General features: G+C 57.3%; 1 protein-coding gene across 3 annotated transcripts in view; it reads right to left on the bottom strand.

The window, feature by feature from the left end:
* Positions 1-1,729: 1,729 nt before the first annotated feature.
* CHST15 (carbohydrate sulfotransferase 15) overlaps positions 1,730-27,162 on the bottom strand; it is an 82,508-nt gene continuing 57,075 nt past the window's right edge. For all 3 annotated transcript variants that reach the window (XM_058298173.2, XM_023591951.2, XM_004446649.5), the window contains exons 5-8: positions 24,878-25,034; positions 10,605-10,761; positions 5,878-6,025; positions 1,730-4,161 (exon numbers count right to left, since the gene is read on the bottom strand). In XM_058298173.2, the coding sequence (XP_058154156.1) occupies positions 3,971-4,161; positions 5,878-6,025; positions 10,605-10,761; positions 24,878-25,034 (653 nt within the window). In that variant the 3' untranslated portion in view covers positions 1,730-3,970. The remainder of the gene's footprint in view (positions 4,162-5,877; positions 6,026-10,604; positions 10,762-24,877; positions 25,035-27,162) is intronic.

Raw genomic sequence — 27,162 nt, 5'->3', positions numbered from 1 at the left:
TCCCGCCGGGGCCGTCAGGAGTGACCTTGAAACTGAGGTTGGAGGTCAGCCTTCCCGGCCGTCCCTGGGGCGTGAGGCTGGGGCCAGCGAGCTTGGCAGTCCCCGGGGGTCTCTTGGGAACCAGAGCGTTCTAACGAGTTCTGAGGCTTCCACGAGCTGCTCCCCTTGAAGCATGACTAACTCGGAAACGGCTGAACTTGAGAAACTCGAAACTGTCCATGAGCTGAGGGGGGTCCCCTGGGAACTGAGAAAGCACCTTCACAAAGAGAAATGACTCGTTCGCGTTCGGGAGTGACGGCTCCCTGCAGCTGGAGAAGGAATCCTACCTGGGTTGGGGGGCACTTGGGTCAGCATAGAAACGAGGAGAAATGACCCAGAACAGCGCCCTGCGATGCAACCTGGGAACGGGGCGGCTCTTCGGTCCAGCCGCACTTCGCTGCCCCACCCACTCCGATCCCCCCCACTGGACACGCCCCGAGGCTCGGTCCCCCGATGGGCAGCCCACCCACCCGCTCAAACCGCCCAGGCCTCCCGATGGACAGCCCACCCACCAGACACCCCCTGTGACAGACACCGCCGAGGTCACCTTGAGGTGGGGGCTTAAAAGAGGGGGAGGGCCATCAGAGAAGGCGAGGAGGCCACAGGAAACAGGAGCCAGGGATGCGAAGATGCCGTGCTTTACGGATAGATGAGGGGCTGCAAGCAAAGGAGCACTGGGGGCCCCCCGAAGCAGGAAAAGGCCAGGCCCGTGCTCCCCGACAGCCTCCTGAAGGCACACAACCAGGCCGCCGTCTTAGCATACACCCAGGGAGGCCCACTGTGGACGGAGGACCCCAGAACCTCAAGATAGAAGAGAATAAACCCACTGCTCTAACCACAGGTCCGGGATCATTTGTCACAGCAGCCAGAGAAAACCCATACCCCTGGGGGCGCAGCCTCCAGCCCACGGGAGCTTTTTGCTCACGGCGTTGGCTCAACAGGGAACCTGCCAGCCTGAAGTTCTGGGGCAATGCAGTCCATCACCCCGACGTTTCCCTGCGAGTCTCAACAGTGCTGCCTCCCCTGCCAGCACAGCAGCTGTCCTCTGGGTGAGATTTCCAGAGCAAGAGAAAAATACCGGCCTACGTGCCATGCCTGCTCGATACCTGGAATCCCTCCATGGGGAGCCCTGCTTATTTCCAGGCCTGGGATGCTGCTCATGGGGCCCCCTGCCCACAAACACACCAGGTGGGAGGCAGTGCTGGGGAGGTAAGGTCCCCCGGGGTGCATCTCTCTAGAACTGGGGGGCTCTCCCAAAGCTCCCAGTAGTCCCAAGAGCCCAGGTCCACACTGGACCCAGGATAGCTGAGGTGCCCAGGTCCCCGTGCCCAGGCAGCCCCGCCGCCTCCCTCAGGCTTGCCAGGCCTCTGTGAAGCCGCTGGACACCCGCCTGGCTGCTGCCCGAAAGCTGAGCGCCCACTGAGAATGCCAGGCACCCCGTCACCCCGGGGGTCTCAAACCCAGGCCCGTGTCCAGGCCAGCCACACAATGGAGGGAGGGAGTGGGGACTGTGACACGCCAGCAGGCGTAGGAGAGGGCCACCTCCAGGCCTTCCGGTCCTACCCCCACCTGCCCCGCCTCCAAGTAGTTGCGCAGGACGCGGGCAGGTAAGGGCCAACCCACTCCCACGGGCCCTTTCACACGCATGACACCAGGAAGTGCTGACCATGGAGAGGAGAGGCCAGCGCTGTTTAGGGCACAGGATCCATATTTAATTATGTTAAATATTAATAAAAGTACAGCATAATTGTGATTCGCTTAACATACCTTACACAAGGGGGGGAGGGGAATTTACGATTTAATACAATCCGATAAATAGCTTTTGGGAACCCAAAGTCGCTTCAATATCGGGTCGTGGGAAATGCTCCGTTTCGCTTTGGTTTGGGATGACAGGCTCGAAACCACTGCCCGAAGAGAGCCAAGGCAGGAGGGGCGCGCCCGGGGGGAGCCAAGGCAGCAGGGCGCCCCTTTGAGAGAAACCAAGTCTGGATGGCATCGATTGGCACAGAAGGGACCGGCCTGTGCATATAAAAAAGATTTGTATAATAAACCAAATAATATTGGAAATAATACCATTCAGTAATAACTTCTGTAAGAAGCAGAATCACTATACATGTTATTCACATGCAAGGAGTGCATCAGAAAAATCCCTCGTAGTTGCATTAGGCATGGCAGAGTTGAACGTGTACTTGTGTACTTAGGATGACGAGGGAATTGGCAGAGAAATTAATCTAGAACAGGGCTGCATCCAGAGTGGAGAAGCCTTGAGAGCAAAACCACCCAGGGGGGTCCCCTCAGAAAACGAGCCCTCACCCCACGTGTGCGTGCACACTCCCCGTGCTGCAGACAACACACGCACGCTGAAGCAACACCTGCCCAAAGCCGCCCTGTGCTCCAGCCACACGCCCCTGCCAGCTGCTTCCCCGAGGCCAGCTGCAAGAGAAAGGGGGGACTGTCCCTGAAAGGGGATGTTCAGGACATGGGGCTCCCTCAGAGCAGAAGTGCCTGGCTGCACCAGGGCAGGGGCCTCTGCGTGCCTTCTAACGGGCTGCGCATCTCTGCTGGCAGAGAAGCATGTGCGCCGTGCCCAGACAGCTGACAAACTGCACATCCGCACCCCGTGGACGTCACAGCTTCCACCTCACACGTCCCTTACAGTTACAAGGCAGACATCTGCCCCTTCTGACTTGGCGTACGTGGCCTTGACCTGAGCACTTCGGTTTAGACCGCTTCTCTTGACCGCACTCGCATGCACAGCTTCACGGGTGCCAAGTGGATGCAAGCGTTTGCCTCCCTTGTCCCCATAACACTCAGTGAGTGGCAAAATCTTAAACCCATCCTTGGGGAAACCAAGCTGCCAAGCAACCAAGAAAGTTCCAGAAAGTTCCGTTAAGACTCAGCTCTTACCAAGCCCGTTCCACTTCCAAGCCTATTATGCCCATCTCAAGCTCAGGCATCATGTTTCTTAATCAAGATACAAGTTCGGCTGTAGTTCAATAATTGAGTAAAGAGGCTTGGCCATACGATGGTGGAGAGCGTGGCTACACTCATTCCCAAGGGAAGGCAGAGAAAGGGAGCTTGGAGCCATCCAGAAGGAAAATGTTTAAAATCATCCAGTTCTCTCTCATGCACATTCTGAGGGCTTGAGTTCCTTCACTTTTCCATTACCTGTTCAATTCCTCGAAGTTGCTCAATCTGGCAAAAATGTTCCCTTCTGAATATAAACGGAATTTCTCGAGAAAACATCTAAAGAGGCTATTTAAAGCTAATTAAATGCAAAGAGTGGTTTGTTTGGAACACATTATTTTCTAAATTAAACATATAAAGGCAACATGTACAAGCACAGAACGGGACGGGCGCAAAAGATGAACAGACGATCGAAAACCGACCTAGTTTCCCTCTTACAAATGGTGAAGTTCACAAGGCTTGTAGCTGAAGAGCCTGAAGGGCCTGCTCTGGACAAAAGGGGAAGAGGGGCAGGGGGAACGGAAAGCATCTCCACCCTCCACCCCAGTGTGCCTACGAGAACTAAACAAGGCTGTGTTCCAAAACTGAAAGGGAAGTATATGTTTGGCAAGCCCCTGGCACAACCGCTAGCTGCTTCATCGGATCCCAGAGCCAAGAAGCCCGCGGGCGGGCAGGCAGGTGGCCTTCCAGATGCTTCCACCCTTGCCAGCCGGCCCCACCCCAGGAGCCCCGGCATTCCTGCAAACGGGCCGTTCCCGGGGCCTCAGCTAGAGCAGCTTTGGGAGAGGTCAATTACGAGGCTCTTGACCAAGGAAGTTCTGAAATGGTTATGAGGAAATGGTGTTGTGCCTTGGGAGGGAAGGGTGACTCGAATCCCGGGGTTAAGTCAAAGGTCCCCCGCAAATGGTGACAAAATCATAGGAATAAAAAAGCGTGCGGTGCAGGGCGGGCGCGGGACCCGGCCTCAGGTCTTTTTCCACGCGAATGCTTCATCGGCGAGAACTTGCGCCAGCCTGGCGTTGAACGGCCCGTAGAAGTCCTGCAGGAGCCGCTGCGTGACGGGCCACATGGGGCCCAGGCTCCGGTCCTCGGGACGCCGCGTGTTCGACGCGGGGCTCTTGGTCATCAGGGCTTCTTGCTGCTCACTTAAGGGCCCTGCAATGACCAGAGAGAAAGATAAAGGGGACTGCGCCAACATCCCAGCATGCCTGCGCTAAGGCGGCAGTTTCCTTTTAAGAAGAACGCACTCCCAGTTAAAATTCTTTGGCTACATCCACTGAGGAGGAGGAGCGTGGGGCTGACGCTGGAAATGCCATTATGAAAGAGGAAAGGAAACTTATCACGGGATTTTGGGTGCACGCCCTCAGGGGAAGGGCTGGCCGGGGGTTGATGACACGGCATTCACCCCGCGCTCACCTGGGCTTCCGGACCCCGCTGCCCGGGCGGCGGGCTTGCATGGCCGGCCACCTCTCCTTGGCTAACGGCACGGCCGGCCATGCACCTGCTGCTGGCGTAGCTGCAATTCTGCCACCAGCGTTCCTACTAGGAGCTGCTGATGCAAAGGCCACCTGGCTGGGACATATCCCAGGCCCTGTGGGTGTGGCTGTGGGGTGGTAAGACAAGGGGGGCACCTGTGCCCAGAACCCCCACTGGGTGAACCTTCAGCAAGGACACCAGTGGGGACAGGCCCCAGGACAAGCCAGCAGTGGCCCCGGGCACAGGTCCGGGACCCCGTGGCTGCCACGTGCACTTACTGGACATCAGCCTCTGGCTGGCTCGGCCCGCCTGGCCGCTGCTCGGGCCTCCCCAGCCCCCGCTCGCCAGGGCCGGCCGCAGCCCCACGCCCGTCGAAAGGAAACACCTCAGTGTCCGAGGGCCCCGTGAGCTGGGATGAACGCGGCCGGCCCCGCAGCCCCTGGCCGCGCATCTTAAAGATAAGCCCCCTAATGCTTCGGAGTCCGCAGGCGGCCAGATCGAAGGAGGATGGCTCCAGGCCGCAGGAGCAAAGCAGAAGTCATACTCCATCACGCAGCCGGTTTTCCAAAAGAGGAAAAAGAAAATTGGATGATGGAAGGGTCCCGAGTACCGGGGTGGGACTTCCAGAGTTAATCGATTTCACGGCGGGAAAATTAGACCAGGCCGTGGGGTGTCTCCTGGGGGAGGGGGGCTCTGCTTGGCCCCACTTTACTCCGCTTCAGGCTTTCAGGCCCTCCGCGGGTGGCCGCCCACGCGGGCAGTGTGTAGAACCCCCCGTTCAGCCCTGCCTAGTGGTGGACACCGGCACGGCCTGTCACCCCAAAGGGCCCCTCAGGCTCGGGGACTGGTCATCCTGGGGCTGGGGGCAGGCTCCCCCTCTCCAGGGACCCAGGAACCGTGGCTGGTGGCCAAGCCCAGCCACGCGGCGCTGACACCGGAACCCCGACAACTCCTGAGCCAACGCCCCAGCCCAGCCCTTCCCTCCAGGCCACCGATCCCTGCAGGCTTGTCCGACCACCCGCCAGCCTGCCCGTCGTTCAAGGCTCAGCTCAGGTCCAGGGTCCTCCACGAAGCCTCCCGTGATCCCTCGGTCGCTGAAACCCCAAATAATCCTGCGCGCCCCGAACCACGGTGTGCCGCCGGTCTCGGCTACTTGAGCCACGGCGTCCTTCTCGCCCCCCGCGGGACCGGCAGCTCCCGGAGGGGAGACCAGCTCCTCGCCCTCGGTGGACCCCTCACGCCGCGCACAGTGACCCGTGCGCGGGGGCGCCGGTAGCCCGGGGCTGAGCTGGCCCCTGTAGGGAGGTCCCGGGCGCCGCCGCGCAGCCAGCCCTCCCCGGCCCCCGGTGTCGCGGAACTCCGGGGGCGCCCGCCTGCCCGGCGCGGCGCGCGTACCTAGGCTCAGGAACCGGAAGACCCTGTGCATGGTGGCCTTGACGTTGGAGGCGTGGTCCTCCAGGCGCAGGATGAGGAACTGGTCCTTCCTGAAGACGGTCAGCCAGTCCAGCAGGTACACGGCGTAGAGCCCCACCTGGAGCCTCACCTGGGGGCCGAGCAGAAGGCGGGGGTCACTCCAGGAGGGGTTCCCCTAACGCTGGTGCTCGTTTCATCCCGCAGTGACAGAATCGCCCGGCGAGCGGCGCCTTCGGAAGCTGGACTTCGCACACGGGCCCCCGGGCCTTCCCGAACGGCTTCCGTGCACCACGGCCGGAGCGTCCCCACACGCAGGGCCACGCCGAGTCCTCACGGCAGCCCTGCCGGTGGCACCGACGAGGAGGTGGGGGCGCAGGGGGCCACGTTTACACCGGCGCGCCCCCTGGCTGCCACAGCGAAGGCGCTGGGGGCGTGCACGGCTCCGTGCCCAGCCTGGCCCGCCTCTGCGTGAACACCCGTGACCCCGAGAGCGCGTGGACCCAGGCGTCCCCACCCTAAATCCTTTCTCCTTCCCACCTGCCCACCTCCTGCGGGCTCAGCCTTCTCCTGCTCCCTCTCCCGTACCAAACGGCCAGCCCCTGGAGCACGGCCCCCTCCCCGGAGCCTCCTCTCGGTCCTGCCCCCTCCCGTGTGCTCAGGGACTCGGCTCCGTCAGCCCCTTGCAGCCTCCCGCCTAGTCCTCCAGCCTTCCCCTAGCTTAGTGCCATTTCCTCTGTTCAGGTCACCGGCACCGGCTGGACATCGTCCTGACCTCCTGACGGGCCTCCTGCACACCCAAGCACCCCTCACCCTGCCTGACAGGAGTCCCCTCACCCATCCCGGTCAGTCGTGGCCACCCCTGCTTGAAGCCTCCATCCGTCCCTCCTGTTGCGGCAAGTCCTCACCGGGGCTCAACCTCCAACTCACCAACCACAAGACCCGCCCCAGCCCCCGGCTCCTCCCAGCTGCCATTCGTACAGGCAGGTGCTCTCACCTCCCAACTCGACCTTGAGCTCCTTGAGGTCATCTCCATCGCCCCATCCCGCACAAGGCCGGATGCCCTGGCACTCAGCACAATTTCTGGTGTTTGCAGTAAGACCAGTGTGGCAGTTTGATATGACTTATGAATTCCAAAAAGAGATAGTGGTTATGTTCATAAATGGGTCTGTTCCTCTGGGTATGAGAATGCTTTGATTGCATTGGATTCAGCTGAGATGTCTTAATTAAGATTAGAGCTTTGATTCAACCACGTCATTAGAGTGCTGCAGCATTGAGTCCCTGCCCCCTAGTGGGTTGATAAAACAGACTCTCACACGGAAGTAGAGAAGAAAAACACAGAGGAAGAGAGACAGCTCATTAGACACGGCAGAGGCCCAGGAGAGAAAGATGAGCCTGATCGTCTACAGCTGAAGAGAGCAGCTGATCCTAGAAAGAAACAAGCCCTGGGGAAAGAGACAAGCCTTATGCCAGCCTACAGCTGAGATCAGAACCTGGGCCCATGGAGCCTTGAGAGGAAGAGGAAGGCTGAACCCTCCCAGACGTCGCCCGCCATCTTGCTTCTAAAAGGGCCAATGACTTTGGGTGAGAAAGTACCTCCTATGGTACCTTGAGGTGGACTCTTTAGGACCTTGTGACTGTAAGCATCTACCCCAAATAAATACCCTTTATAAAAGCCAACAGAGTTCTGGTACTTCGCATCAGCACCCCTTTGGCTGATACAACCAGGAAACATTTGACAGAATATGTACAAACTCGACACAGTCTCATCTCTTGGGATTCTTTTTCCCTTTCATTATAATTTTCTAATCCTGTAAGAGGATGTGGAAGAAAAACAATTAGGGGCATAAGTTGTCTTTAAACTTCATCAGCTGCATCCAGCCCACACTTTGTTGTTGCCTTATATGCTGCTCATCAAAAGAAAGACCTCAAGCGAGGTCAAAAGTAAAGAGAAAATGAGTATGTGCTAGTCTCAGAAAGAAATGTGTTGCCTCCAACACAAAGAGTCGTCATGAGAACGTCTCCTTGTGAACTCACTGGCCAGACGGCACCTTGCGACTCACTCTCCGCCACGCAGTGGCTGTCTCTGGAGGACCGCGGATAGGGAGGCAGCCTGCCTGGGTTTATCTTTTTCAGAAAACCTGCCTTGGCAGCCCAAGACCTTTCAGGAAGCAAAGGACCTGGGTATTTGGTGGCAGCTGGGAGTGTTTCAAAGTGGCGGTAGCCCGTACCTGCAAGAACTGGCAACAGGGACAGCGTATTCCCCTGAAGCCTTGTTTGCGCCTTCCTTGGCGAGAGCCCCTCCACTGCTCTTTAGGACAATGACCTGCCAACAAGTTCCCCACTGCAGCCAGGCCTTCCCTCACAGGCCACGGCTGGTCCAGGCAGGGGAGGGAGGGGCCGGGGGTGGGAGTAGGGTGGGCAGGGCCCCAGGACACCCGGGTTGGTTCTGACTGGCTCTCTAGCCCTCTGAACCCTTTTCTACCTGCTGCAATGCCCCCCTCAACTCCCACCTCCACCCCCACATCTCTTAACCAACCAAGTAAAGTTCCAGTCACCTCACGTCAGTTTCCAGTGTGCACCATGTGATACCGTGTCAACTTGGTTAGGTTTTGATGTCCATTTGTTTGATCAAACACTGGCCTACTTGTTACTATTTCGTAGTATCTACAATCAGCTGGTTGTATCGACAATCAACAAAGGAGACTGCCCTCAGCAGTGGGGGTAGTCTCTCATCTAATCAGGTGGCATTCTTAAAGAGAACTGATGATTTCAGAGGTCAGAAGAATTCCTGCCTCAACCTCAAAACTGGCTCTTGCTGATGGGTGGATATGAGCAATTACTACAGGGGACATCATGGGGCAAGTGTTGGGGCTAAATAAACATGGATCTGGAGGAAGCTGGGACACAAGGTCTAGACTTGGGTGCCAGGCCCACCCTTTTCTGAGCCTCAGTTCCCCCACCTGTGGATGGGCATGGCACCAGCTGGTCTCAGTCTACGCTGGCTGAGTCCATCGCATTCTCCTTCACACCCTGCCTGGTGCATGCAGCCTCCTTGGCAGACTCCACCTGGCGGCCCCCGCCCTGCAGGATGCACCTGCACGGAGGAGCCTGCAGGGAACACTGCGGAAGCAGCCAGGGCTGGGAGCCCTCCCCTTCGCCGCCGTCCCCACCGTTCTGTCCTTCCAGATCCTGCATCTGCTCTCGGGATGCCCAGCCTCGGGCCAGCCTGGAGGGGCCGAGGCCGAGCCGGTCCCTCCCTCCAAGGAGGCCCCTAGGAAAGGCTCAGCAATTCTTCCCTTCCTGTCCTTCGAGACTTCCCTGCGCCTGCCCTTAAAGGTTCAGCCCCGGAGGTGGCCCGCCTCCCCACGCCCCAGCCAGAGGACACACCCCTAACACGGTTAACTCCGCACCGAGGTGGGTAAAGCCCCTCACCCAGGGGTGGTGACGCTCCTGACGACATTACAGACTTAAGTTTGCAATTAAACTGGTCAGGATTTCAAAATCTGCGCTTTAACGCTGCTCAGGAACTCCTTAACTTTCCTCGCACTCAGTTTTATAAACACTAGCTGGTTACAGTAAAACACTGGCTTCACCAGAGCTCAAGCACCATCCAAATAAGTGGCCGCGGGGCTGAGTCGTCACCATGGGTGAGCCTCGGGGACGGCTCATGGCCACCATCCCGGGTGCCACACGAGTCCCGGGAAAACTTTGTTTTGGGGCTTGCCCAAAACTGGCCCCACCTGCCGGCCCGGCAGAGTTCACGGTGACGGGCTTTCGGTCTCGGGCCCATATAAAAGCGCCAGCCAGGCCCTCCCGGTCATGCCTTCGAGGTCGTCTCCGGAGCTGGCAGAGGGCTGGCGTTCCGGCTTCTCCCAGCACTGAGCCGGCGCTGCACACACAGCAGGCGTCCGGCGTGCGCCCTGGGAATCGACCCAAGCCGCCAAGGCCAGCCCGCCTGGTGCCCACCCCCAGTTCCTGTCTCCCCCAGGCTCTGCCCGGATGGCCCTCCACATGCCCTAAAGAACAAGCTCGGGCCAGCCGCTGCGCCCGGCAGGCCGGCTGGATAGCCCGCGCCCCTGCTTCCTTCTCCAGCCCGCGCTGCGTGGGTCTACCACGAGCCCTTCCCGCCCTCCTGCTGCCCAGCTCTGGAAAAGCCCGCTGCTTTCCTCAGCCCCTGCGCTTACTCAGCCCCCAGCCCCTCTCCTGGGAGCACCTACCTTTAACAGCTTCTTTAACACTTAAAAAACAAAAAAGCCAGGGACTTATAAATACACGCCCAAAAAGAAAACAAGACAGCAGCCACTGGTGGATAATCTTGTGAGCCAACGAAAGGCGCCGGCCTTAGAGGAAAAGCTGTTAAGGCTTGCACCGCCTGAGGGGCGGGTGCATTGCACCGCAGCGCACGTTTTCTGCGTTGCGCTAAGCGGCAGAGCCCCTGGTGTGCCTTCAGTGACGTGCAGACGGCGCAGGAGCCAGCGGCGGGACCCTGGGTGGCGGGCAGGGAAGAGGGGGCAGCCAGCTAAAGCGCCGTCTCTAGTTTTTACACCCATGAATATCCGTTCTGGCATTCGCCCCCTCTCAGAGGTGCCCTGGAGCCACCCCTGCAGGTGCAAATGCGTCTGCGTTTATACGCCAGAACGCAGCGAGCACACAGGCCCGGACCCCCCTGCATGGGGCCCGCGGAGGAGCGCGCGGCAGGCAACACCCACGGGCATGGCGTTGTTCAGGGAGGTGTTGTAGACGCAGGCGCGCAGCGAGTAATCCAGCATGCAGTTCTCAAACAGCTGCAGGGCCTCCGTCACTTTGTCGTGGAAGTCATCGGCCGATTTATTCGAGCTTGCGAAGTAGAGGTAGTCCGAGTACAACCTGTGAGTGAAATAAATGGATAGTTTTACCGCCCGCGAGTGTGAAATCACGCCGTTTGGGCAGCAATGGAAACCCGCGTGCAATTACGCCGTCTAGTTGTTCACCGGACACCGCGGCCCCACGTAGCGCTTCACCTTCGCACCTTACTGCCCGTTGCCTTCCCTGAGCACCCTCGCCCGTCACACGGCCCCCCACCCCTCCCCAACTCACACAGGTCTACCCCGAGCCCAAACAAATCGCCAGCAGGTTTTCTGTTCTTTTGATCTCCTCAGGCTGTGGCTGTTTTCACAGTAAGGGCGTCAGGTCACAAAAATCATATGATCCAAAGAGAGGCCATGCAAATGTCATACACCTTTAACTCTGGACCCACCCTCCTTGGTGCGGTGCCTTCATGGCCCCCGAGGGTTCGCCCAGACCAAAGGGCAAGGAGGACACCTCTCAGACCTCCCCAGAGACCCCAGAGAGGCCAAGCACACGCTGCAACAGGGTGCTGGCTCACCCCAAGCCATCAGCCAGGCTCTCCAAGAGGCCTGAGCTAAGACAGTCACACAAGGTGCTCAGCGGCCAGTGCAGTGCATCGCCTCACCCCCAGGGCGGCGCTCTTCCCACTCCATTGCCCAGATGACACATCAGCCTATCCCCGGTGCCCTCTCCAAAATCTGGACGTGCATCAGGGTGAGACAGGGCCCCTGTCGCAGTCAGGCCAGACCTGGAGACTACACCCTAAAAGGCAATCGGCCTTCATGTGCGACACAGACCACAGCCCAGCTGTAGGTGGGGCCGGGGAGGCCATGCCCGAGAGCCTGGCGAGGACCCCTCCTGGCCCCCCACCACTCCTAAAGGTCCTATTTGCTACTGTGGCTCAGCCAAGAAACACCATCAGTGAAAAGTAGCAGGTGCCTCCAAAACCGCCGAAGGAGTCCACGCTCAACAGGAAATTCAAGGAGTGCTCTTCCCACTTCCACCCCAATTATCTGGTGGAGCCAGAACCCTGTTATGTAAACAATTCATAAACAACCCTAATCGCTGACCCAAGCTTTCCAAAAGGAAGTTTTTGTTTGTGGTAATGACACTCCTTATAGATATGTGGCTCATAAATAAAACTCAAGCATCTAAATTTGCCTCGATTTTAAATACAAATTAACTTCAGAAATTGGTTGGTTCTTATAAAGGGTATTTCCTTGGGGTAGGCGCTTACAGATACCAGGCCATAAAGCATAAGTTGCTTCCCTAAGTTGCTTCCCTCACCAAAGTCTATTTGGAGCAAGATGGCTGCCGACGTCTGTGAGGGTTCAGGCTTCCTGGGTTCCTACGTTCCTCGGGCTTGCTTTTCTCTGGCTTCAAGGTTCCTCTCTTCCTGGGCCTTGCTTCTCTTTCCTCTGTGAGCTTCCTTCCCAGGGCTCCAGCTTAAGGCTTCAGCATCAAACTCCAACACCAAAACTCTAACAACAGAAGCCCTCAACTCTGTACTTTGCCTTTTATCTGTGAGTCCTTGGTGAGTGGGGACTCAACGCCCTAATCATAACTCAAATCATGCCCAGGTACAGATCAGATTACAAGCATAACCCAATATCTATTTTTTGGAATCCATAACCATATCAAACCGCTATAGAGATCAAGAAGAAAATTGGGAAACGTCCAGTGCTCCTGGGTGAGACTCTTCCTTTCGCGGTTTGGGGAGCAGTGACGTGAACTCACGGCCCGCACCTCCTGGGCGGCCCGTTCCCAGGCACAGGGACGAGGTCAGGCCCGTTTCCGCAGCAGAGGAGGAGACCTCCCGGCCTCGCAGACGCCCTCGGGTACCTCGGCTCTGCACAGCACCGCTGGGGGCTTCGGGATGCTCTAGCGGCCACGTGCACGCTGGGACGTGCACCTGCAACGACGTCAGCCAGGTCCTCGCGCCCTTTGTCCGCAGGCATCTGAACAAGGACTTCACTCTCCAACGTGGAGGGCCACCCATCACCTCCCAACTAAACCCAGACACCAAGGAAGCAGCGCCTCCTTCCCTCCCCGAGGCCGCGGAACGGGGCCCTGGCACCTACAGGACGAGGGCCTTGCGGCCAGGTTTCCTACGGAGACAAGAAAGGTGGGGGGCAAAGTGTGGCGCTTGCTTTCAGAGAAGCATGGCCAGGGTCCTCCCAAGAGCCGGACCGCTGCTTCGTGAGGTGTCTCGTGGCATCACTATAATTCCCCCCGCAGCCACCCTCTGGGGGAAAAAGGGTAAGTTGATGCCTTTGATGAGCTAAAGCCACGTGGACGGGTTCACACCTCTCAGAAAATGCAGAGGACAGCAAATCTATTAAGAACAAGAATCCAAATAGTTCTTTAAAAGCTGGAGCCAGTACACACACGTAACAAATTGAAATGGAAATAGATTAACCTACGTGTCCATAGTCTAGTCTTTAAAACCAACTGTACGACCAGGGAGGGGAAAACACAGAACGGGTTTAGCAGACCTAAGCTTATAATGACTCATCCCAGAAATGCGGGGACACTAGCGCAGGCTCAGGATGCATTCACAGAGGCCCGGCTCCGGGAACGTGGGAGAGCGCTGCTCCGCTGCCAGCCAGATGGTATTTGCCTGCGGTGCAGGTGCCAAAGGGTGAGAGGGAAGAGCCTGTTCCACCTGGAAAAGCAGACTCAGCAGGTAGGACGCCGCTCTCAGTTGGCTGAAAGGCTGCCACATGGAGCAGAGGGGACTCCTGAATGCCAGACCAGCAGGGGAAGATTCAAGGAGGAAAGCTGGCTTGACACAAGAGAAGATTTGTCCAGCCAGGGCAGTCCAGCCTGAGGTGAGCAGCCGGGGGGGTGCGAGCAGCCTAGCTTTGGGGGGATGAGACCTCCAGGCCCAAGTTCTGGAGCAGCCCCTCCTGCTGCACTACCTGGTTTTCCCACTCTCCGCCCATCCTGAACAGATGGCCGTGTCATTCGGGCAGGGCTGTTTCCAAGGGCAATTCCAAATGCAGGTCCAAACACATCCCAGGCCTTCTGTGCCGCGGTTATTTTGGAGCCTGCTGCCAAGGCCCCGGGTCTGAGCTCGCCTCGGTGCTGCCCAGCTCCCCTTCCTGGGGCGGGCAGGGGTCCCAGGTGCCCAGGCCTGCAGGCGGGACCCCTCTGGCAGGGGGAGTGGAACCAGGTGCTCAGGGGGCTCCCTCACGAGGCGCCTCTGCAAGTACCAGGCCTCCCCGTGAGGATAAAGGAGGGGCCAGGAGTGAGCCTCGAGGCCCCCCATGTCAAGTCAGGGTGCTCACTGCACAGAGTCAAATTGTACCCCCAGGAAAGCGGATTTGGTTCAATGGATAGAGTGTCCACCCACCACATGGGAGCTCCAGGGTTCAAACCCAGGGCCTCCTGACCTGTGTGATGAGCTGGCCCATGCGCAGTGCTGATGTGCGCAAGGAGTGCCATGCCACGCAGGGGTGTCCCCTGCATAGGGGAGCCCCACACGCAAGGAGTGCACCCCGTAAGGAGAGCCGCCCGGCACAAAAAAAGTACAGCCTGCCCAGGAATGGTGCCACACACACACACAGAGCTGACACAACAAGATGACACAACAAAAAGAAACACAGATTCCTGGTGCCACTGACAAGAATACAAGTGGACACAGAAGAACACACAGGGAATGGCCATGGAGAACAGACAACTGGGGGGGGGGCTAGAAGGAGAGATAAATAAATAAAAAATAAATCGTACCCCCAGAGGGACACGGGCAAGCCCTAACCCCCGGTACACAGCAGTATGACCTTACTTGGAAGAAGGGTCTTTGCAGATGTGATCGAGGTAAGATGAGGTCAGACCGGATTCAGGTGGACCCACCCCCAGGGGCTGGTGTCCTTGGAAGAAGTTTGGAGACCCACGCCCTGGGGGTGGTGCCCTAACACCAGCAGGGACCGGAACGATGCAAGCCAGGGTGCACCAAGGGCTTCCGGCGCCACCAGAGGCTGGAGAGGCCAGGAAGGTCCCCTAGAGCCAGGAGGCAGCGCCGCGCGGCCAACACCCCACCTCGGATTCTAAACCTCAGCAGTGAGAGGACAGCTTGCTCCTCTTCTCAGCCACCAGGGGCACAGCACTCCATGTGGCAGCCCCAGGAGATGAAGACAGCTGCGCCAAGGCCACCCACTGATGTGACACGTGCTGAGAGCCGCTCGGGGAGGTGGCTGCAATGCCCGCCACGAACAGCAGGCGCCGCCACCACCGCGGACCTCACACCTGGTCAGGTGCAGCTCGAGGTGCTCTGCAGGTTTTACCCCCTGCAGGCCTCTGGATTCCCACCCGAGGCGGCCACAGTGTTTACCGAGAGTGGACTCTCAGAAAGCAGGGGAGGCTCAAGTGATAGAGCTTCTGCCTACTATATTGAACCTGGGTTCAATCCCTGGGGCCTCCTGGTGAAAAAAGGAGAAAGAGTGCCCGCATGGCAAGCCACTGCCCACGCAAGTGTCCACATGGTGAGCCAGTGCCCCACACAAGTGAGTCACGCAGCAAGAAGATGACACATCAAAAGAGAGACAAGAGGAAGCAGGCTCAACCAACTGGGCTCCCATCTACCATATGGGAGGCCCTGGGTTCACGTCCCGGGGCCTCCTTGTGAAGGCAGGCTCGCCCTCACCCACAGAGAGCTGACACCCTGCGCCCACGGAGAGCTGGCACAGCGAGATAATGCAACAGAGACAAGCAGACACAGAAGAACATGCAGCGAATGGACACAGACAGCAGATAGCAAGCAAGCATCAGGGTTGGTGGAGAATAAATAAATTTTTTTAAAAAAATGAGACAAGGAGAGTCAAGGTGAAGCGCAGCAGAGACCAGGAACTGAGGTGGCCCGATTGACAAGGAACCTCTCTCCCCATGAGAGGTCTCTTGGATCAAATCCTTTGAAGCATAGAGAAGAGAAAATGAGAAGACAACACATACAGAAAAAACAGCAGGGTGGGAGGAGATGAAGGGGGAAAAATAAGTAAATCTTTAAAAAAAAAAGAAGCAATAAAGAGCACTGATAAAAAAAAGGAAAAAGAGTCCACTGTCACTGGCCCTGAAGCATTTTCTCACTGACCTTCCCGCCCTCCCTAGGAGATAAGCCTAGGAGATAAGTTGCTGGAGGGGAAGGCGGGCAGGGCAGCCGGGAAGGAGCTTGCCCAAGGCCCCGTGGCGCCAGGCTGCTCAGGGCTGGCCCGGAAGGCCACTGACAAACCGGACATGACCCTGCTTCCTGCTTAGGGAAGGAGACAATTAGAGTTGGGGGCTAGCCATTTGGGTCACTGGCTGGTTGGTTGATTGGTTTTTAAAATATTTTTATTGTTTTCAGTGCAGAGTGATTTGGAAGCAAAAGGCAATTCTGGTACAGAATTACTGGGTAAGTTACAGGAGGCTGGTGTGGGCAGTCACAATGTGACAAGTTACAGAGCAGCAAATATCCAGGATAAACGTGAGAAACAACGTCGCTGCCAGGACCGTGAAATCAAGTGCATCCCACAACAGCAGGTTAGTGTCTAGAAAAAGCAGAGCAATAAAAAATGGACACTCAGACATCTATAACAAAGCCACTGCATGATCTGTTACCACTTGGAAGTAAGCTAGCCTCAGGATGCATTAACAGAGGTCAGGCATCAAGAATGTGGGAGGTGACCACTCTGTTCCACCCTGGCAGATCCGAGCCCAAAAAAGAATGGGCTCTCGGTGGCCTTGGGCTGTGACACTGCTTCCAGTTACTGCTTCACACATCGGACTTCTCAAGGAGCCAAGCTTTGCGAAAAGAGCTAGGCTGGTGCAGAAGGGGGGGACAGCTGGGAACGGCTGACGGACCCCAGGCTGACTCACCCCAGGCCCCACCCGCCCTGGGCTCCTAGAGCACCCACTAGCCACTGACACATGAAGAAACAATCTCCGCTCCTCAACCAGGAGCCCCCGAGGGGAGGGCACACTCAGCGCCCTCCAATTCTCCCCACCCAGGACAGCTCAAGCCACACGGCACGTTTCCGCAGATGGGGTGACGTAAGCGAAAGCCAGCAGGGCTCGCCTCATCGGTCACCGTTTGCTGGGATCGGGATTGCAATCCTTGCTGACCAATAGCTGCCCAACCCTGACATGGCACAGTCAGTACCGAGTCCATACATTTTTCCTGCCAGGCTGGCGCAGGGGGGGCACCGCTGTCAGGGACAGCGCCACAGAGCGACCGCAACCCCGGAGCACCCCATGGGGTCGGCTGAAACCGCCGCTGTGACCGCATCGCTGCCCAGCATTTGACGTGGCTGGGAAGGGGCCCCCGTCCCGGGAAGGGGCCCCCGTCCCTTTGAATCGCAAGCTGTGACCAGCTCACCAGGAGCAAAGCCCGGCGCGGGGTTCCCGGGAGGGAGGGCTGGGGCCGCCGCAGCCCCGGCACGTGCGGGATCCAGCCAGGCCCCCCTTCCACAGGTAAGAGCACCCATCGGGGGCCTGAAAACGTCGGCTGGATGCACGGCTCGTCCCCCGTCCTCCTGCCCTGTGGGGCCACCTAGGCAGAGGTGCCCCAAGCTCCAAGGGGACCTGGCCCCCTTGTTCTCTTCCGGAGCATCCAATCACGGGACCCCAGGAATGGGCGTGGACCTGGAGGCAGCGCCTCGGGGAGGCGGCTCCCTGCAGCCCTGAGACCGGAGCCCCGGGCAGCGCCCAAAGCACTTGCCCACGCCTTGCCAGGGGTCCTGGGAGCAGCCGAACAGGCGAGAGCCCCGGGGCGCAGGGAGCAGCAGCGAGGCCGGCCCCGGGCCCAGGCGTGCGGCCTCTCTGTGGAGCGAAGGCCTGGCCTCGGTGACCTGTGCTGCCCGCTGTCCCGGCGACACGGCGACCTCGCGGCGCGGTAAGACCCTGAACCCGTCGGCGCCGTCCCCACAGCCAGCCCAGCCCATACACACCTCTCTGTACTATCCCTGCAGGTGGAGAAACAACGCAGCTCTTTTCACCTTTCCAAATAACCCGTGTGGGAATGCACGGGGCTGCCAATGGCCTTGCAAACATTTCCCAAAAAAACAAACAGTTATGCTACCGAGAATGCTCAGCATGCCGGGTTCTCTCCCACCAACAACAAGAGGCTGTCCCTCCCAGACGCCTCCCGAGACCGCCCGAGGACACCCTGGGCCCACCCCCGGGCTGGACGGCCAGCCCTCCCTCCCAGCTCTGTGGTCTGCGCCACCTCTCCTACCCTCAGGCGGCTCAACAAGTCAGCCCTTTTAAAGTGACCTCCTGGCACTTTTTAAAAAAAATTTTTAAAGATTTATTTTATTTATTTCTCTCCCCTTCCCCCCTTGTCTGCTCTCTGTGTCCATTCATTGTGTGCTCTTCTGTGTCGGCTTGCATTATCCCGTGGCACCGAGACACTCCGTCTCTTTTTTGGTGTTGTTGCATCATCTTGCTGTGTCAGCTCTCCATGTGGGCGGCGCCATTCCTGGGCAGGCTGCACTTTCTTTCGCGCTGGGCGGCTCTCCTTATGGGGTGCATTCTTTGTGCATGGGGCTCCCCTACGCGGGGACACCCCTGCGTGGCATGGCACTCCTTGCGTGCATCAGCACTGCGCATGGGCCAGCTGCACACGGGTCAAGGAGGCCCGGGGTTTGAACCGCGGACCTCCCATGTGGTAGACGGACGCCCTAACCACTGGGCCAAGTCCGCTTCCCTCCTGGCACTTTTAGGGCCCACATAAAGGTGCGACAGTGAGGCCCAAACGGGCGGCTTCTGAGAAGCAAAACGCCTGAGTCCACCGGGAAATTAGGAGGCAGCTTGGAGACACCGCTGGGGTTTTCTGCAGGATGGTCCTTGTCGTTCTTAGTCCTCCCAAGGCATAAGGAGGAAAAAGTGGCGACTGCGAGAGCTGGAGGGAGGTGCCGGCATCAACGGGTGGCGACTGCCGCGGCCTTTTTCTCCAGCGGCCTTTCTCCCCACTCCATCTCCCGCCCACTGGGGACTCCTCACTTCCCTTTGCAAGAGTTCACATGAACAACCCATCCCTGCAGGAGCACCCTGCTTTTTAATGCTCATGCAAATCCGCGTTGGCGGAAGGCGCACCCGGCTTTTCGAGGGCCAGGCTCTCTCCCCTTCCGCTAAAGAACACGTCGGGGCATGAACCGGGTGCTGCCGGGGCCTGGGGAGGTTGAGCTGTTTGGAGAGGGATTTCCAGCCCAGCTGAGAAGCAAAGAGACTCCGGTCTCAAATCAAGGGCCTGCGGTGGCTCCAAAGCACCCACGAGCCGGTCCCCTCCCCACGCCGGCTGCGGCATCCTCCGTCCACGTGCGTCGAGGCCAAGGCACGCGCGGGGAGGGGCCGTCGCCGCTCACAGGGCTCTCGTTCCGCTGATGGCTGCGGCCTGGACCCCCCCACCCGGGGAGCCGCCCCCCACCCGGGGAGCCGCCCCCTCCCCCGAGGACTCCCCCCCAAGGCTGGCACCAGGGAGCCGCCCCGGCCCCAGGGCGCCCCATGGGGTCAGCTGAGACCGCCGCTGCGCCTGCGTCGCTGCCCAGCCCCTCCAGGCCCGCCCTGCCCCCCGGCCCCCCGCAGGGGTTGTGCCCCTGGCGATGCCCCTAAACCCACACGCGAATCGCCCCCACGGAGTCTGCGTCCCAGGGGGCCCTGAGATGGGGAGGGGAGCTCGGCGCCCCGGTCACCGTGGGATGGGGTCCCACTCGCCAAGGGACACCGGACATGTGGCTGACCCCGCGGCGCCCCGCACGGCTCCCGTGGACCCGCCCTCCTACAGCCTCGCACCCGCCTGCAACGCGCACAAGAGGCGCCAGCGGGAAGGGCCTGGCGCCGGGGCCGGCTCCAGCTCCATGGCTCCCACCCCCTGCTCCCACCCCAGGCACCGGCACAAGCTCCGCGAGGTGCCTGGGGGTGCTCTCTGGGCATGTCCCACATCCAGGGTGCTCAGGGATTATTTGGTAAGTTAGTAAACAGGCAACACACTTGGCTCTATTGTTATGACTTGCTAATAATACCAGCTAATAATCGCCGTATATTCCATTTTCCCAGCGTGGTTTAAGCATGTTACACGTATGAAGTCATTCAATCCTGACAGCCCTCGAGGTAGGGAGGACTACTACCCACCCACCACCAATGCAGAGATAAGGAAATGAGAACACAGGGAGGTTGAGTAACTTGCCCAAGGACACACAGCCTGGATGGCCCAGCTAGGACTCTGCAGGCCGTCTGCTCACACCCCCCAGGCTCCACCACACACGCTCCAGACAAAGAAATCAATGAATCCGGGATTCCCGCCCAAATGTTGAGCCCCTCTCACTGCTCTCTGTGTCCGGGTGACCAGCTGCATTTAATGTAGACGCTTCATTAAGAGCCTTATTCTGTTCCTACTTTATAGCCATAAATGGATTAATTACTTAACCAGTCCAGCGGGTCGTTACAAAAGCAGTCATATAAGCAGATGAAGAGCACCGCCAGCCTCCAAGGCTCACGGCCGGCGTCTGGGGCAAAATCTAGCCCTAACTCTCAGTTGAGCTGGGGTGTCCTTCCCTTTTGACTCATCGCCATAAAACACGAAAACCAGCCGTTCCTGCGGCGGGCGGGCGCGTGCAGAATGGAAACCCCACGAGGCGCTGTAAAACCCCGGCCTGCGTGTCCCCAGAAGGAAGGAGGAAGGCAGCCTCGAGGGGATCAGACGTTCCCGCCACTTTCCCCCCCTGAGGGGCTGCTACTGCCTCCGGCCTGAGCGCCAGCCTCTCCCAGCCACCCCACAACCGCCTCACAAACCAAGAGAATGGCCTGGTCCACTTCCGACTCCGAAGGAATGGCGGAAAACAGTCTGCTTGTAATTGGTGGCTTCTTTTTAATTACCTGGGCCCATGGCCTTGAAGTACTTGGCTTCAGATGGAATGCTCATGGTCTCTTACGTAGAGAAACCTGGAGCCGGAATTCCGGCCAGGCCTCCTGGGCCCTAGAAACCAGCCCACCCCACTTCTCTCCACCTTGCCTCTCTGCTCCTCCCCAAAACACGGAATTCCATTCACCCCCTCCTCTGGAAGCCTACATGTGACTGATTTGACTTTACTTATAATTCCAACATTTTCAAATCCTCCTCCTTTGTTCAACGATACAAATAAAGGCCAAACAGGAATCTGGAATGAGAAATGAAAGGGTTTTTTTTTTCTCCCCTTTCAAGCCAATTTGTAGAAGGAATAGAACAATTTGATCCAACCCAGCTGGAAGTGAGTGACCCTGGGAATCACCGAATTTTGAAGTTCAAGGTCATGGAGGGACGGAAATAGGCTAATGACCCAGGATGCAGTGACATCAATGCAAACTTGGAGTGTTTGTTTCTTCAAGAGTGACCTAAACACACAATGTCTATCAACTTATCTGTCTGGGGTGGGTTTCAAAAAATAGGAAGAAATTCCAAAATTCCTATTGTTACAAATATTTTTACATGTTTATGAAACAAGGAAACAGCTGCTGCTGTCAGTAATGCACACAGAAAATGTGCACAGAGGACTCCACATTCCTCTGTGCAGAGGTTCTGTGGCTGCAGAAGTTACTTTGCCTGCAAGGCCGGGGCCCCAGGTTCCTGGCAGATCCAGGAGAGGAAGGGACAGAGCAGGTGCAGGCAGTGACGGCTGGGATGGGCCCAGTGATGCCAGCCTGCTGGCACCCGGACCCTGTGATCCCCTCCCCCTGGGCATGGCTGAACCTAGTAGCTTGCTTCTAACCCAGAACATGCCAACGGTGACAGGGTGTCACTTCTGTGGTTAGGCTCCAAAAGAGGGTGCCTTCTCACCTCCAGCTTGCCGGCAGACTCCCTACCTTGCCGGCTTGGATAGAGCAAACTGCCATGTCAGAGAGGCTCAGTGGCATGGAACTGAGGGCAGCCTCTGGCCACAGCCTCATTCCACAGCCCTCGAGGAGCTGAATTCTAACTAAAACCAGATGAGCAAAGATCCTTCCCCAGCTGAGCCTTCAGATGAAACCCCAGCCCCAGCCTACTCCTTGACTGCAGCCAGTGGGAGACCCAAAGGAGAGCACCCAGCTAAGCTGGACTCAGATTCTTGGCCCCAAGAAAAGGTGAGATAACATACATGTGTGGCTTTAAGCTGCTAAGCTTCAGAATAATTTGTTACACGGCAAGAGGTAGCTGATACAGTAGGCAATTCTACAAGTAGATTAGTTTCCTGATATATACTGCTGCCATGGCATTCCACCCTTCCCCCCGGCTCTATCTCATTTGTCATGACGGTGCCAATGCCTCACTTCTCTGACAACATGCAAGCTCGAGAAGCTGCAGCCAGCAGCGTCCAGCAGGTGGGAGGACTCCACAAATGCAGGGGTTGATGAGCTCTTTCAGCTGAGGACCAAGAAGGAAGAAACCTTCACTTTCAGTTCCTAGCATAGAGCATCTGTTCTAAACAAAGAAACAGAAAAGGAAACCACAACTTGGGGTGACCACGTTGCTGGGATGACCACATTGCAAACCAGTAGTGTCTCGAAAGACAGCACCGGCCTTCGGGCATGGCTGGAGAGGTGAGCCGGGCAGGTCCTGTCCTGGTCCAGCCATCTAAGTGGACAGCGCCAGCTGCCTGCTCCCGTCAAAAGCTCACCCTTCCCACGCGCGCATCCTCAGGGCTGGAGGCGGAATTCCAGGAAGAACAGGACACAGCACGGGTCCTTGGCCTTCCCGCTTCCCAGTGTCTCTGCTTGGAAGGCTTCTTCTCCTCCACCCACCTTCCTTGTTTACTTGATAAACTCTTAGTCTCCACTTTATAAAGCCCAGCCCCGGCATCAGCTTCTCCAGGACAGCCTTCCTGCTGAATCTGTAGCTCCATCGCCAATCACGGCCACGCCTGTCTCCCCAGGGCGCAGAAGCGGCTGGCCTGGGAGGGGGGCCCGCTGCCCACAGTCGTTATGCTGACCCAAGCCCGATGCAGGCCCCTCTGACTTCCCTGTGCCCAAAAGCACTTCCACGAGGGGCTGCCGTTGTCCCGCTCCCCGTGGGCCCCTGGGGTGGAGCCTGCCTGACCTTCCTCCAATGAGAACCAGGAAGGCGTTCGATGAGCAGAAGGAACGCTCCGAAGAGAAGGTTCCAACCTTGTGACCTTCGGCTGCGGAGGCAGAGCAGCTGTGTAAACACCTCGGGCAGCAGCGAGGGGTCAGTGCCGTGGCTGGGCCGCTCCTTCCAAGGCGGGCGGTGATGGAACCACGTCGCCCCGAGAGCACCACCGGTCGTGTCGCTGTCCTCAGCTGAGTGAGACCAGCCCACCCCGGGAGGAGAAGGGCCAGATTCCTGCCTCGGATGTGTGGGAACGACGAGGTGGGATGCGGGAAGCGGCCCCGAGGTCCATGGCTGCCACAGCATCAGAGTGAAGGGCTCCCTGAGGCGGGAGGACGGGGAGCAGGTGCACAGCTCCCAGGCACTGGGGCGCGTGCCGGCTCCTTCGACGGGAGGGCGCCGAGGCCGGGAGGGGCCATCCAGCTCTACGCAGACCGGGCCATATTCAGGGACCACCACGAGAGGGTGCGTGTCCTTTGGGGGCAGTGATGTTAAGTGAAAGAACACACAGGCAACAGTCACACAACCACGTTCATGCAGCGCACACACAGCTATGCAATCTTCTTACCTGCATGACCAAACCGTCTGGAAGAAAATACGCCACGTTGTAAATAATCTTAAACTCCAGGTGGGAGATTACAGGTGTTTTAAAAAGATTTCCCCATCATAGTCTTCCGATGTATTTTCTACAACATCCACAACAAATGTGTAATCTTTTTATAATTGCCAAGGACGGGCCCAGGGAGATTATGTCACTGAAGGAAGGGATCAGGCACATTTAGGCAGGGCCAGGGAAGGCTCAGAGGGCTGCGGCCTCCATCCTCAGAATCTGGCAGGCTCTCCCATTTCGGAAGGAGCAGCCTCGGTTTACGTGGGACCAACACGTGGATGCGTCCAGTGACAGACGTGGGCTGGAAATGAGGAGGGATTTTGTCACAGAGCTGTCCTGCTCTGGAATGGGCCATCTTGGGTGGGACACTCCCCGTCTTTTGGGGATGGAGTCACATCCCCTACAAAAGACATGTTCAGGTCTTAATCCTGTGGATGTGGGTGAACCCATCCGTCCATGGGACCTTGGAAGAGGATCTATCCAGCTAAGGTGTGGACTCCTTTGGGAAAAGGATCTCCAAAGATCCATTTTTAGATGATCCAAATTGAATCAGGGTGGGCTTTAATCCATAGAGCTAAAGTCCTCGTAAGCAAAGGACAGTGGACACAGCAAGCAGAAGAAGTCAGTAAGGGTGAGAATGAAACAGAGCACTGCGAGACAGAGGCAGAGAAGCAAGCCAAGGAGAAGCAAGCCAGAACGCTGCAGCCGCTGCGCGAAAGCCTGGCCTCTTAGGAGTTTGGACTTCTGGCCTCAAGACCGTGAGACAACTTATCCCCATTGTGGAAGCCAATCTATGGTGTGGTATTTGTCCTAGCAGCCCCCACAAACTAAGACACCATCTCTGAGCGTCTTGGACTAGGCTGGTGCCCTCTCTTCTCTGATGCGGTGGTATGAGGTAGAGGGAAGGACTAATGATTTTAAGGGCCTGGTAGCCCTGAGATTCTGTAGCTCACACAGCACCCTCACCAATGTCAGCAGCACCCAGCCCTGGCCAGGCTGCTCTGCACTGGCTGGTCAATATCGTGCCAGCTTTGTTGCATCTCTATTGGAAAACCCCTGATCTTTAAGACAAAGTGGCTCTGTCTTTCCTTTTTCTTCCCTTTGGTTTCTCAAGCTTGAGATTGCACATGGACAGCAAGGACCCGAACGCATTAAGTGAGTTGGGACACATGGAATTCCGGAAGTTAAACTACGCGGAGAACCCCCAACTCCCCTGATTTCGAGTCTGGACAGTACCCAAGGAACAGTCCCTTGTCCCCAAGATGGACCGTCCAGAGGCTGAAGGCCCACAGACCAGGGTCAGAGCGGCTGAGGAAATAACCTACAGTTTGTTTAAAGACACTGAGGATTGTCTCAAGAATAACATTTACATAAGAAATAGCCGTGACATTGCAAATGTGTTTATTTTTTAAAAAGAGAGAAACGAAAAGACCGCCCCTCCCAAGCGCCTTTTCTTTTCACGGCCCTGCGTCCCACAGGCCTGAAGGGCTCACCTCTCCACGGGGTCCCTGAGCATGACCAGGAGCCTGGCGTCCGGCTGGAAGGCGTGGATGAAGTCCTGGGTCAGAAACGGCGGCTCCCCGTCCGTGCTGTTTTCGTAGAAGAAGGCCCAGGCGTTGTTATCCCACATGGTCGAGGCACTGGCCTCCCCTGGAAGAGAGCACCCCAAGTGAGCAAAAGCTGGGTGCTGGCTGGGAAAGGCGGAGCCTGCTGGCCTCGCCCTCCCATAGCCACAGCAGGGGCACTGGTCAACCAGCACCAGCAGGTGGCACGCAGGAAGTGGTGGGCGACCAGCCTGCACCGCAGGAACACACACCCAAAGGGTCTCCGGGTGGAAATCGAGGCAATCAGTGTGTCCTGCTGCCCCCCAGCTCCTCGCTCCAACGTGTGCAACTAAAGCTCCACCAGCATCTGACCTCCCAATTTCAATGTAATATGCACTCCTGGCACACATCTCTGTGGCAATTTAAGGGTCCACTGAGGACGCACCGGCCAGCCTGCCTCAAACAGCATAGAAAGGAGTTGTTTGCAGAAACTAAGTCTCACTAAGAAATCAGATGCAATTTGCAACTATCTTTCCATGAAATCACAACAGCTAGCCACAGAGCAAACTCTAAGACCAAACAGAAGGCTCACGGGAACGCGGTCACATTTCCTGTAGCCCCGGCAACACTCACGGCCACCTAAGGCCTCTCTGCACACAGCTGGCCTCAATCGGTGCTGAGACCGGTGGAAGGGAGCTTAGTTCTAGCCCCGGTTTTATCATGGTCCTCATGGGCCAAAGGTGAAAGTTCTAAATGTACAATCTAGGACAGGGGTGAGACCAAGGCATGGGCATATTTTAACAACACAGAACTCTCAGATAACTGAACCCCATTTTTTTGGGGGGGGGGGTACAATCTCCAGAGATCCTGAAAGAAAGGCAAATCAACCAATAAATTTCACTCACATTCTCGATGTTCGACATAGACTCTGCCAATCTCAAAGTCACTTATTCAGGGCAAATTTGAGCCCAGAGCCTAAGTTTTTTTGCTCAGATTAGCAAATCACCATGATGCAGGAGGGTGGCAGGGCCCCATTTACTCTCTTGGGAGCCCAATCATGCCCAGGTGAGCATTCTGCTCTGGTTATCTGATTTTCCTTTTTTTTTTAAAGAGCGAATGCCCCAGGATATAGGAAAGATAAGTCAATCAGAAGTCCTTTGAAAATGCTACTCACAATGAATATGTAAATAGAAAGGACAAGTAAAGTTTCTAAACCTAAGCCGGCACAAATTCTGACAAATCTCAAAGAACTGGCTCTACCACCGTAGAAACATTTGTCTACGCATCTGTCCATCCATCCATCCAACCAGCAAGTATTTATTTGGCATCTAATACATGCCTGGCATTGCACTTGGCATTGGGGGTAGATGAATGAAACTAGAAAAGCATGGCCCCTCCCCTCTCGGACCCAAAAATCAAGGAGGAAGACAGATAATCCAACAAGTGTCATCACCATCTGAGGGTGCCAGGGTGAGGCGGGCAGGGGTCCAGGGACAGAGCCAGGGGCCTCCCACGGAACCTGGCCACGTGAGTCCAGACCCCAGGTGGCTCTAGCTGCCAGCACAGACCAGAGGAAAGGCTCCCTGTGCCCATGGGCCTGACCTTACGTCTCCACCAGGGACCTAACCAGGAGGCAGCAGCAGCAGAGCTGAAGCGCCTGCAGGGCTGGGAAGGGGTGGGTCCAACCATCCCATCTCAGCAGAGCATGGAGACTGAGCTGTGCAAGCGCCCGGAGGCAGGGATCCCAGCTCTCCACCTGCCTCTCTGCCTGGAGGCCCTGCCCGTCTCACCGGGAGGCCACCATAAAGCTCGCCAGTCTGCCTCAGGTAAATAGCCGGGCAGCGATCTTACTTTCTTCTTTTTAAAACCCAGTTGCCATTAAAGTTAAGAAACCAAACGAAGGCTTTCCTTCTCCATTCACCATCTCAGACTCCACTTCCCGGCCCTAGGATGCATGTGCTAAACTTTTCACAAGAACTTCTGCTTTTCTCCGAGGCAGGTGGTGTAGGAGTCACAGTCAAATATTAGTTAGGTTTGTGATTTGGGGTGTTTGGACCCCCGAGGCTGCAGAAAAAGAGCTAAAAGTCAAGTCATGTTGTGGGTAGGGGGATGGCCAGATCTGGCTCTCAAGAACATGATTTCTTTGCAGGGGGAATAAATAAGCCTGAGTTTAGGTACATAAGCCTATCCCCTTTGACACAATAGTCCTAATTAAAAAAACATCTTTCCAATGG

The sequence above is a fragment of the Dasypus novemcinctus genome, chromosome 6 (genome assembly GCF_030445035.2).
Source record: "Dasypus novemcinctus isolate mDasNov1 chromosome 6, mDasNov1.1.hap2, whole genome shotgun sequence".
Lineage (NCBI taxonomy): Eukaryota > Metazoa > Chordata > Mammalia > Cingulata > Dasypodidae > Dasypus > Dasypus novemcinctus.
Note: the sequence above shows the minus strand (reverse complement) of the source record. Positions and strands in the feature narration are given on the sequence as shown.